At 41.0% G+C, this 13,151-nt stretch overlaps 1 protein-coding gene across 1 annotated transcript; it reads right to left on the bottom strand.

Annotated features, from left to right (window-relative positions):
• Positions 1 to 6,562: 6,562 nt before the first annotated feature.
• Positions 6,563 to 10,907, bottom strand: LOC141145569 (E3 ubiquitin/ISG15 ligase TRIM25-like). The gene has a single exon (XM_073632368.1). It carries the CDS (start codon positions 10,849 to 10,851, stop codon positions 9,259 to 9,261), a length of 1,593 nt encoding a protein of 530 aa, XP_073488469.1. The 5' UTR covers positions 10,852 to 10,907; the 3' UTR covers positions 6,563 to 9,258.
• Positions 10,908 to 13,151: the final 2,244 nt, after the last annotated feature.

The raw sequence follows: 13,151 nt of genomic DNA, 5'->3' as shown, positions 1-13,151 counted from the left end.
AAACCGGAAGCTACGAGCATTTTATGACTTAGATTTCGCCGGATGTAAACAGCGCTATTGGGAAATTGGGAAAGCATTTTATCACACCGATCTTGGTGTGGTCAGATGCCTTGAGGGCAGAGGAGAGATCTAGGGTCTAATAGACCCCAATTTTTTTTAAAAAAAGAGTACCTGTCGCTACCTATTGCTATCATAGGGGATATTTACATTCCCTGAGATAATAAAAATGATTTAAAAAAAAATATGAAAGGAACAGTTTAAAAATAAGATAAAAAAGCAAAAAAATAATAAAGAAGAAAAAAAAGCACCCCTGTCCCCCCCTGCTCTCGCGCTAAGGCGAACGCAAGCGTCGGTCTGGCGTCAAATGTAAACAGCAATTGCACCATGCATGTGAGGTATCACCGCGAAGGTCAGATTGAGGGCAGTAATTTTAGCAGTAGACCTCCTCTGTAAATCTAAAGTGGTAACCTGTAAAGGCTTTTAAAAATGTATTTATTTTGTTGCCACTGCACGTTTTGTGCGCAATTTTAAAGCATGTCATGTTTGTAATCCATGTACTCGGCCTAAGATCATCTTTTTTATTTCATCAAACATTTGGGCAATATAGTGTGTTGATTAAAATTTTAAAAAGTGTGTTTTTTACCCAAAAAATGCGTTTGAAAAATCGCTGCGCAAATACTATGTGAAAAAAAAAATGAAACACCCACCATTTTAATCTGTAGGGCATTTGCTTTAAAAAATATATATAATGTTTGGGGGTTCAAAGTAATTTTCTTGCAAAAAAAAATAATTTTTTCATGTAAACAAAAAGTGTCAGAAAGGGCTTTGTCTTCAAGTGGTTAGAAGAGTGGGTGATGTGTGACATAAGCTTCTAAATGTTGTGCATAAAATGCCAGGACAGTTCAAACCCCCCCAAATGACCCCATTTTGGAAAGTAGACACCCCAAGCTATTTGCTGAGAGGCATGTCGAGTCCATGGAATATTTTATATTGTGACACAAGTTGCGGGAAAGAGACAAATTTTTTTTTTTTTTTTTTTTTGCACAAAGTTGTCACTAAATGATATATTGCTCAAACATGCCATGGAAATATGTGAAATTACACCCCAAAATACATTCTGTTGCTTCTCCTGAGTACGGGGATACCACATGTGTGAGACTTTTTGGGAGCCTAGCCTGGTATGGGACCCCGAAAACCAATCACCGCCTTCAGGCTTTCTAAGGGCGTAAATTTTTGATTTCACTCTTAACTGCCTATCAGAGTTTCGGAGGCCATGGAATGCCCAGGTGGCACAAAACCCCCAAAATGACCCCATTTTGGAAAGTAGACACCCCAAGCTATTTGCTGAGAGGTATAGTGAGTATTTTGCAGACCTCAATTTTTGTCACAAAGTTTTGAAAATTGAAAAAAGAAAAAAAAAAATTTTTTTTTCTTGTCTTTCTTAATTTTCAAAAACAAATGAGAGCTGCAAAATACTCACCATGCCTCTCAGCAAATAGTTTGGGGTGTCTACTTTCCAAAATGGGGTCATTTGGTTGGGTTGTGCCACCTGGGCATTCCATGGCCTCCGAAACTGTGATAGGCAGTGAAGAGTGAAATCAAAAATTTACACCCTTAGAAATCTTGAAGGCGGTGATTGGTTTTCAGGGCCCCGTACGCGGCTAGGCTCCCAAAAAGTCCCACACATGTGGTATCCCCATACTCAGGAGAAGCAGCTAAATGTATTTTGGGGTGCAATTCCACATATGCCCATGGCCTGTGTGCGCAATATATCATTTAGTGACAACTGTGTGCAAAAAAAAAAAAAAATTTGTCACTTTCCCGCAACTTGTGTCAAAATATAAAATATTCCATGGACTCAACATGCCTCAAAGCAAAAAGCTTGGGGTGTCTACTTTCCAAAATGGGTTCATTTGGGGATGTTTTATGCCAGCTGGGTATATTATGGCCTTCAAAACTGTGATAGGTAGTGAGGAGTAAAATCAAAAATTTACGCCCTTAGAAATCCTGAAGGCAGTGATTGGTTTTCGCGGCCCTGTATGTGGCTAGGCTCCCAAAAAGTCCCACACATGTGGTATCCCCGTACTCAGGAGAAGCAGCTGAATATATTTTGGGGGGCAATTCCACATATGCCCATGGCCTGTGTGAGCAATATATCATTTAGTGACAACTTTTTGTAATTTTTTTTTTTGTCAGTATTCAATTACTTGGGACAAAAAAAATATTAATATTCAATGGGCTCAACATGCCTCTCAGCAATTTCCTTGGGGTGTCTTCTTTCCAAAATAGGGTCATTTGGGCAGGTTTTGTACTGCCCTGCCATTTTAGCACCTCAAGAAATGACATAGGCAGTCATAAACTAAAAGCTGTGTAAATTACAGAAAATGTACCCTAGTTTGTAGACACTATAACTTTTGCGCAAACCAATAAATAAATATATGCTTCTTGACATTTTTTTTACCAAAGACATGTGGCCGAATACATTTTGGCCTAAATGTATGACTAAAATTGAGTTTATTGGATTTTTTTTTTATAACAAAAAGTAGAAAATATCATTTTTTTTTCAAAATTTTCGGTCTTTTTCCGTTTATAGCGCAAAAAATAAAAACCGCAGAGGTGATCAAATACCATCAAAAGAAAGCTCTATTTGTGGGAAGAAAAGGACACAAATTTTGTTTGGGTACAGCATTGCATGACCGCGCAATTAACAGTTAAAGCGAAAAAGTGCTCTGGTCAGGAAGGGGGTAAATCCTTCCGGGGCTGAAGTGGTTAAACACCTATGATGATGATAAAAAAAAAAAAGTAATGAATGTATTACTACATGTATGTCATTGTTACTACATTGAGTGTTAAGAATTACTTGGGTATTATTAAGATTTTAAATTAGACCTGTCCAAGATCATCAGCTTTTTCACAGATCTGTCTCCTCTATTCCCAAAGATCAGCAGGTATGCTGGTATTATTAGTGTATTGGTATTGGCATTTAGTTCCAATGCTTTAACATATAAGGTCTGCGGTTGTATCTTGTCCCACAAAACTTGTTTTTAAGACTAGATTAAACCTCCTGTTGCTAATTGAAGTAGCTACATGCCCAGCCAGTGCTGCCTTTTCAAGCTGAAGCAGATTACCCTAGGCTTTGAATAATAATGTCCTAAGCAAGTCTGCCTTTGTGTCTCCAAGTGTATTTGTAAACTAGTTTCCTGTTGGGTGACACCATGCAACTTCACTACCCTTATAGATTCCTGTGTGACTGTCTGCATGGCTACTCATTTCTAGCTGTTTGTGTGTCTTTGTGTATCTGTCCCCAATGTCTGTGTGTCCAGGCACACACCTGTTAGCTTGAATTTTGCTCCCTACTGTTTAGTGATCCCAGTACCTCAGCGCTGCAAGGGATTCTCATTTGTCCATTGGCCCTTAGTACTAGGTATCTGCCTGCTTGGGTGAGTAAGAGGGTCGCAACCAAGAACTGTCTGCAGCACAAAACCATCTCTACCATCAAGAGCTCTGGAGAAGACAAGGCAGTTCGTTAGACTCTGGGCCTCGGCCCTTTCAAGGGCCCCTCACCATTGTTGCATGTGCGGACATGCTGCGTTCTCCCCAGATAGTACCATTAGGTATCCTTCCTGCCTTAGAATCCTTGTACACAATACTGTATCTCCTGTGAACCCTGAACCCCAGTACTGCACTATACTCCTGTCATTCTTGTAAATCCTTGTCTATGTTCCTGTAGGATCAATGGTCCAGGCCATACGTGATAGCCCCCCTTCTGAGAAGCTTACTGTTCATGATAAATGTTTATGGTCTAGACAGTTTAGTTTAAATGACAGTTGAATAACATTTTACACTAAATGAGAATGGTTTCTCCTTGTATTAAGACATTTTTCTTTTCTTCCAGGTCTAAGGCCCCTTTCACACGATCGGACTGTTCAGGTCCGCCTGTCAGTTTTGACGGCGGACCTGAACGGGAGCTCCATGTTAGTCTATGGGGCGTCGGATGCCAGCGGAGACATGTCCGCTGACATCCGACCCCGTCCAATCCGCTAAAATCAGACGGATGGCCCTACGTTCAGGTCCGTCGCTGGCAGATCGGATCGGGTGAGATCTGATGAAAACGGACATACTGTCCGTTTTCATCTGATCCCTCCATAGGCGGCAGCGGCGCTTGACAAGCCCCTCCCCAATCAGTGAGCAGAGAGGGACCTGTCATCCGCCGGCTCAGCGGAGATCAACGGACTGATCTCCCGCTGAGCCGGCGGACCGAGGCGGGCTCCATAGAAACGGAGTCCGCCTCGTGTGAAAGGGGCCTTACCTCTAGAACATAGATTTACTTCAGCAATAAAAAAACTCAACGGCTTTATGGGCATTTTTGTTAATGATCAAATGTTGGACTAACAATCTGAGTGATGCCATCCTCAAAAATCTCCTCCCTCATTCCTTGGCTTTATGACATGAGCCACAAACAGCATTAATGGAAAAGCGTACTTTCAAAAGCTTTTTAGATGTCTAAAGAACTTTGATACTTATCATGTCAGCTGTCTAAAATAAAATCACAGCTCAGTTTGCTATAATTGAAAAAAGATCTGCACACCTACTGGAAGTTTCTTGTCATGTGGACTGCGATAGTCCTGAAGAAAAGAAGATTATGTATGAACATTGTATGCCTTCTTAAGGTGTTGCAATGGAGTCTTATGGAGGACGAGCTGTCAAAGTTACAGAGGAGGAATCAACTAAAGACTTGGTGTTCATACATTGTTAGACCAACGTGTCATTTTTGTTTTTAGGCATTTTTGTATTTTTATTTTTGTTTAGCCTTGCAAAGCAAAATGAGATTTTTCTGCAGAAGTAAATTGGGTACATAAATTAGGAGGAACATGAACTAGAAAAATAAATATTTAAACTAAGATTAGGCAGTTGGAGGGAGATGTTGGAATTTAGAAGCGATTTATAGGAATTGTAATTTTATCTGCCTTTCCTTTGCAGTTTAGGTTGTGCATGTGTTATGAGACTTAGTTTGTTCCATTTTCCCAATATCATTGCCTGTAATATTCACATCTAGTTAGGCCCCACACAGCTTTAACTGTCACCAAAAGAATCTCTACACTGAATAGTCAAAAACCCAACTGTCCACAACCAGTGTATGAATTGTTTGTTATATTGCTGTTATGTTATGTTTTGTTAGTTATGTGGTCAATTTTTAATTTGACCAAGAGAAGGGATCGATAGGGTGAATGGAATAGCTATTAATTTATCAAACATTTAGTTATGATTATCAAAACATGTATTCTGATTAACCAGATATATTGGATACAAATATGTTAGAAGTCATATGATGTAACAGCTGTTTTGGTGATCAAATGCCATTCACACCTTCAGCTGTTAAAAGGTCTACCTCCGGCTTTCCCACAGAACTTGGGAAGTGACTTGTATATGTTAAATGACCATTTGTATATCAATAAATCTGACCAAAGAGTTGAATGGTACTTCAAAAGAGTCCCATTCAAGGTGCCACCCCCTGTAGAATGTATAAATTGTACTATGAGGCTCTCAGCCATTGCAGAACAATCATATTGAATGTCACCATGTACTTACTGTATTGTTCTCCCTGCCTATAGCTAAAACTATAGGCTTGAATATTAAATACATTTTTTGAATGTGGTTCAGCAGTCAAAATGTCATTGGAAACTCCTAAGTTCTGGGATTTCCCTATCAAGGTCATCCTCCAAAAGTCTTCTCCTCGCTGTGTGTGCCGATGTCCTCACACCTGCCTGCTGCCATTCCTGAGCTCTGCACTGGTGGTGCCCCCGATCCCGCAGCTGAATCAACTGTAGAAGACGGTCCTGGCACTTGGTGGACTTTCTTGGACGCCCTGAAGTCTTCTTCACAAATGCAGTGGAAATGTTTTTTTTAATGGGATCAAGTTCATTTTCATGGCAAAGAGGGACAAATCTGATCACTCTAAATAACATTCTGTAGAATATGCAAATCACCATCATAAAAACAGAGGCAGCAGACTTTGTGAAAATGAATATTTGTGTCATTCTCAAAACTTTTGGCCACGGCTGTATTGTATATATTTGAAAGCATTTGTACTTCACATTAATTCTTCACACCTGCCTAAAACTTTTGCACAGTATTGTACATGTACGCAGCAAAATGTTGAATTTAGATATTTCTTTTATAATTTTGAACACTTCACATATTTGAAATAAACCTTATCAGTAATGCAAATGTAAAGGAAATCCTCCAAAATAATGAAATAAAATTGGTCCAAAATAACGTAATTCAAATTTGTATTTAACCGAAGTCTTAAACCTGCTTTGATTCTAATGAAGAAAATGTGGCCTGTCACTACCTTCATGTATCAATGGCATGCTTCCATCCCTGGTTATAATACAGAAAATTGGAGAACAGAGATGGGACTTTAAATGAAGCATGTCATTGTAGGTGATAAATATACATTCAATTATATTCATTTGGATTTAGTTTGATGTCGTTAACCCATCCGGGTTGTCCATGATTGTTTTAGGCCTACACAAGTAGAATAAATAGAATACAGGCATAATCATAAAAGATGAAATATTTGTATTAATAATCACAATTTTATGCAGACAAATCAAGGGACATAAACTGATACAATTCTTGCAGAAAAATACAAGAGTCAAAAAATATATGACAATCCAAATTTTACATAAATCACATGATAAGAATACAAAATCAGAGAAAAGTTCATTGAATTCAAAATAAGAATAGGCTTAGCTCGACCCCCCTAGTTTATAACCCGACGCGTTTCTTGGTTTCCTGCCAGTCATCAGGGGTGGGATGCACGTATTTTACTAAAAAATCGTCGTGACCTGGGGGGGTCACCAAGAAATTGCCTTGATTTACAGGGATTTTCTCTCACTTCCTGTTTGGCTATGGGACAGGAAGTGAAGGGAAATCTCAACAATGGGACACAGATGGCAGAAAAAAAAAATCTGACGGGGGTTATAACCCTCCCTTGATCTATCCAAAATGAAAAGAAAAAGTTTTGCCTTCAGTTCTACTTTAATGCAATTATGTATTAATTAAAAAGCTTATTTTTTGTCTACATAGAAGTGTTGTATATATCTGAATTGGTCCTGATATCACTTCCTGTAATCACCTACACAGCAGCATGGGGGGGAGGGGCAGCACTCTGAGCCAATTAGAGCTTTACAGCTCTTTACACTTCTGTCTGACAGCAACAATAAACTACAATGAAGATAACAACCAACTTCACTTATTTCCATCATTTTGATCTGTTAAATATACACTTGAAAGAATATTGTTATAGCTATTCAATCAGTGTACAAATCACCCTGTGAATCCTGCCAGAAATCCAGTGCTGTCCTGTGCACTCCGCAGTCTGATATTAACCGCTTCCAGTCCGGCCAATTCTGACATTCCTCTCCTATATGTAAAAATCAGCATTGTTTTGCTAGAAAACTGCCCAGAGCCCCCAAACATTATAGATTGTTTAAAGCAGAGGCCCTAGAGAATAAAATGGTGGGTGTTGCATATTTTTATATTTGCACAGCGTCTTTTTAAATGCAAATTTTTTTGAGAAAAAAAAAATGTAATGAATTTTAATACACACACAATTTTAAAACACAATATATTTATAAAAGATGATGTAATGCTGAGTAAATAGATACCCAACATGTCACGTTTTAAAACTGCGTACGCTCGTGGAACGGTGCCAAAAAACGACAGTACCTAAAAATCTACAGTGTACAGTACCATGAGTGAGTGGTGTCATCCTAGGACAGGAAGTGTGTTACTGGCAGGATCTCTCGGTAAAAATTGAAAAAAAAAAGACTGAAAAAAGAAAACCAATGCAGTCACCACATCTAAGTATTGGCAAGCTGCAATAGTGTACATTACATTTTCTGCAAATTTAGAATAATCATTCAAATTATAATCAATGATAATAGTCTTATCCTGACCACTAACACTTAGGGCCGGTTCACACCACATGCAGTCCAGTGCGTTTTTTTTCTGCATCAAAAACGCATAGAAAGTAGGTTATATGGTTTTCAATGGCATCGTTCACACCAGTGCTTGCAGTTCCAGTGCGTTCCAGTTCCAGAAAAAAGTAGAACATGCTGCATTTTTCCGGCACTGGACTGTACTGGAACGCTGTAAAACGCATCAAAAACGCATTGCAACACACTTGTCCTTATTTATGGTTAAGAAAAAAGAGGGGAAAAAAAACACTGGAATGCATCAAAAACGCGCATGCAGAAAAGCACCTGGAACGCATCCAGGCCAGTTTACACCATAGAAACGCAGTCCGGATGCGCTCCAGATGCTTTTTTAAATGCACGTTTTTGATGCAGTCCAGTGCATTTCCCCCCTTTTTTTTCTTAACCTTAAATAAGAACATGGGTGTTGCAGTGCATTTTTGGTGCGTTCCTGTGAGTTTTTGATGCTTTTTACAGCGTTCCAGTACAGTCCAGTGCAGAAAAAATGCAGCATGTTCTACTTTTTTTCTGCAACTGAAATGAACTGGAACTGCAAGCACTAGTGTGATCTATGCCATTGAAAACCATATAACCTACTTTCTATGTGTTTTTGATGCAGAAAAAAAAACCGCACTGGACTGCATGTGGTGTGAACTGGCCCTTAATGAACCCCTGAAAACCCCAAATCTTATTATTGTCATTATAAGGGCCAGTTCACATCATAGAAACGCAGTCCGGATGCTCTCCAAATGCTTTTTTTAATGCGTGTTTTTGATGCGTTCTATTGCGTTTTTGGTGCGTTTTTGATGCGGTCCAGTGCATCCCCCACTCTATTTTTTTCCCTTAACCTTAAATAAGAACATGGGTGTTCCAGTGCATTTTTGGTGCGTTTTACAGCGTTCCAGTGCAGGAAAAATGCAGCATGTTCTACTTTTTTTTCTGGAACTGGAAGCACTAGTGTGAACTATGCCATTGAAAACCATATAACCTACTTTCTATGCATTTTTTATGCAGAAAAAAACGCACTGGAATGCATGTGGTGTGAACTGGCCCTTAATGAACCCCTGAAAACCCCAAATCTTATTATTGTCACTATAAGAGAATAAATCACACTTTCCTGTGCTGAGATTTCTCAATGCTGTGATTGTTTGTGTTGGGAACCTTTAGATTTATGACATATGGAATATGAATCTTCTGCATTATTCCATTAGTTACAAATAATCAGATTCAGATTTCTGTGATGTCAGCAGGTTTGGGCAGATTTTCTGTTATATTATTATTTCTCACGTCGCCTTTCACCCCCAGATATTGTTATAGAACCTTCTCCTACATATAACCCGACATGGAGGGGCTCAGTGAAGGTGGTGGTGAAGGTGTGGAGGTGTCGGATCGGGTCACACAGATCATAAAAGGACAGCTGCCCGGCCTCATAATCCACATCGATCCTGACTCTGTTACTGGAGAGATTGGGAGATATGCTGATCTGTTTATAGTCATGTGTTAGAAAACACCTATCGCTATACCTGCACAAACCCCAGGACTTGTTATTATTTGCAATCAGTGACTGCCTTCCTCTCCTCTCTATACTGGGATAACACATCCCGACTCTGTAATGTTCTGACTCACTGACATCCACTTCCCAGTAATGTCGCCCCGAGGAAAATCTCTGACTGCTTAATACCTGGAAACATGACTGAAATCTCTCCGGTGTTTCTGGACGATTCTGCTCTATATCTGACCAGGATACAGTTTTCATGTCATCTGATATCTGTAGATTATTATGAGCTGTGTTCACATCCAGTAATATGTCTGAAGCTTCCTGTATATAGAAGGATACATTTCCCCCTTTTATCATATCAGATAACCCTGTGTGTAATGTGTGTGAGATTCCAGACACATCCAGATCCTCTCCATCATGGAGGAGTCTATCATGTCTCTCTCTGTCCTCATCATCTCCCTCCTCAGTATCACACAAGTCCCCTGTGTCTGATTCCTGTAGGACAGTCAGTGGGTCAGTCATGTTACACAGCTCCTCAATGTCCTCCATCTTCCTGGACAGATCCTCCTTCTTTATTTCCAGCTGATGGATCAGATCAGACAATGAGATCCGCTCTTCCTGGCTGGAGATGTTCCTCAGGACTCTATTCTCCAGGTCCTCCAGATGTCTCCTGAGCTCTATGAACAGGGCAGTGACTCTCTCTGTTAGACCGGCTGATTTTTCTTGTACTTTTCTCCTGCGATCCTGCAGACTCTGGACTCTTTTCTCCGTCTCCTCTCTCTCTGTCATCAGTTTCTGCAGAACATTTCTCAGTTTCTGTTTCCTCTTCTCGGAGGCCTCATCCAGAGTCTCCACCTTGTGTCCCCGGTGTTCTCCGGCCAAACTGCAGGACACACAGATACAGGCAGAGTCCTCAGTACAGTAATATTCCAGGATCTTCTTATGGATGGAGCATTTTCTGTTCTCCATGGAAGTGGTGGGATCAGTTAGGACATGTTCTGGTGCCTTGCTGTGGACTCTCAGATGATTATCACACAGAGAAGCTTCACACATCAGACAGGATTTAACAGCAGGTACAGGAGAGTGAATACAGTAAGTACAGAAGATTCCAGTCTTCCCTTCTTCCAGCTGAGAAGATCGGAAAGCCTCCACTATGTTACGTAGTGTTATGTTCCTGTGCAGTACAGGCCGATCCTGGAACTCTTCTCTGCACTGAGGACAGGAATAACCTCCAGATCTCTCCTGTGTATCCAACACACCATCAATACAGACCTGGCAGAAGTTGTGTCCACATCTCAGGTTTACAGGATCTGTATAAATGTTCAGACAGATGGAACAGTCCAGCTCTTGTCTCACATCAGCAGACGCCATCGCTGACAGCAGAAGAGAGAAATGAAAGTGAAAGTCTCTGAGACTGAAAATCCAAAGTCATCTCACATTTCTCGGCACAGGGTGGGGCTGAGCTGGTCTTGCAGCTTTTATCTTGAGGAAGTTGGAGGACAAATAAATGTTTATATTGAAGGTATATGTCCCTACATGTTGATACACATTGTACTGATTCTTAGCTTTAAATTGCTTCTGCAGACAAGACACAAAGTTAAGTTATATAATGTAGTGTGAATAGCTATTTGCATGTTTATGCTTTTTGTTTTTTGTGTTTAGGAGAAAATAATTTCCAACGGTAAAAGAAACCTGTCCGGAGACATATACAAGTGGTTAAAAGTGTTTTTACTATGAATAGTGTAAAAGGAGGAGCTGGAACATACAAAGGTGGGCAGAAAAACCCCAAACTCCAAAGCAGGCGGAACAGAGCCAGGAATTATGGCAGAGACAAAAAATGCTCCTTCACTTTGCTCCTAGCAATTCTTGTATTACATGCACAGTGTACACTCCCAGATCACTTCCAACAACTCTAAGAACAGTTCATTAAAAAAATATATATAACAAATCAATGACAGAGAAGGATGTGGATGTCCTTGTCCCTTCTTGATGAGGCACTTAGGGCTAGTTTACACTTGCTTCGAAACAAGGCTTTGGAGAGGCTTGGTTAACCACTTCAATACCGGGCACTTAGACACCTTCCTGCCCAGTCCAATTTTCTGCTTTCAGCGCTGTCGCAATTTGAATGGTCATACAACACTATACCCAAATAAGTTTTTTATCATTTTGTTCCCACAAATAGAGCTTTCTTTTGATGGTATTTGATCACCTCTGTGGTTTTTATTTTTTGCGCAACAAATAAAAAAAGACCGAAAATTTTGAAAAAAAACAAGTTTTTCTTTGTTTCTGTTAAATTTTTTTGTAAATAAGTATGTTTTCCTCTTCAATGATGGGCACTGATATGGCTGCACTGACAGGCACTGATAAGGCGGCACTGATGGACACTGATGAGGTGGCACTGATGATGGGCACTGATAGGCAGCACTGATGGGCACTGATATGCGGCACTGATGGGCACTCATAGGTGGCACTGATGGGTACTCGTAGGTGGCATTGATGGGTACTTATGGGTAGCACTGATGGGTATTTATGGGTGGCACCGATGGGTACTTATGGGTGGCACTGATAGGTGGTATGGATGGGCACGGATGGGCAATGACAGGTGGCACCGATGGACACTGATGGGTGGCACTGATGACACTGGTGGCACTGATGACACTGATGGGTGGCATTGATGGGCATCACTGATATATAATGGTGCCAGTCAGTGCCCATTTGTGGGCATTGATTGGCACAGATTGGGCATTATTTGCACATGTGGATGGCCATGGGGTACATACCTGGCCATCCACATGTTGCCTCCTTCCCTGGTGGTCCTGGCGGTTTCCCTGGTGGTCTAGTGTGGGAATCTGAGGGGGGGCTGCGCTGATAAACAATCAGCACAGACCCCCCTGTCAGGAGAGTAGCCGATTGGCTCTCCTCTCCTCGTATCTATCAGACGCGAGTGAGGAAAAGCGGATCAATGGCTTTTCCTATTGACATCGTGATCAGCCATGATTGGACACGGCTGATCACGTGGTAAAGAGCCTCCGCAAGTGGAGCGGTGTGTCAGACTGACACACCGCTCCACCGATCGCCACTATGTGTGCCCCCGCGGGTGCATGGCAGCTGTTATCCTGCTGGATGTCATATGACACCCAGTCAGGATAGCTGAACCACCGCCCGGCCATCAATCTGCTATAGGCCGGGCGGGAAGTGGTTAAAGCTCTCTGGACGCCAGTTAAAGCTCCCGTCACTAAATAAATGGTTAGCTTACAGTCCTGTTTACACCTTGCTTTTGCTTGGTGCTTTAATGAGGCTTCGATGGGGCTTCAATAGGGCTTCGGTGAAGCTTTGGTGAGGCTTTGCGGGGCTTCAATGAGGCTTCAAGCGATCTTTGCCATACACTTCTATGGAGGCTTTGAAGACGCTTTGAAGCACCACTGAAGCTACATGGGATATAATTGTTGAAGTGAAGCCAAAACAAAGCAAAAGCAAGGTGTAAACAGGACCGTAAGCTAACCATTTTATTTAGTGACAAGAGCTTTGACTAGCATTAAGAGAGCTTTATCAAAGGCTGTCTGAAGCCTTGTTGAAACCGAAGCAAGTGTAAATGAGCCCTAACATGAAGTAAACACGTACACTTGACAAACACATGGTAGCTCTGGGTAAGTGACCCACTAGGTAGAGAA

The sequence above is a fragment of the Aquarana catesbeiana genome, linkage group LG05 (assembly GCF_042186555.1).
Source record: "Aquarana catesbeiana isolate 2022-GZ linkage group LG05, ASM4218655v1, whole genome shotgun sequence".
NCBI classification, from domain to species: Eukaryota; Metazoa; Chordata; class Amphibia; order Anura; family Ranidae; genus Aquarana; species Aquarana catesbeiana.
The sequence above is the reverse complement of the archived record's forward strand: the minus strand, read 5'-3'. Positions and strand labels throughout refer to the sequence as shown.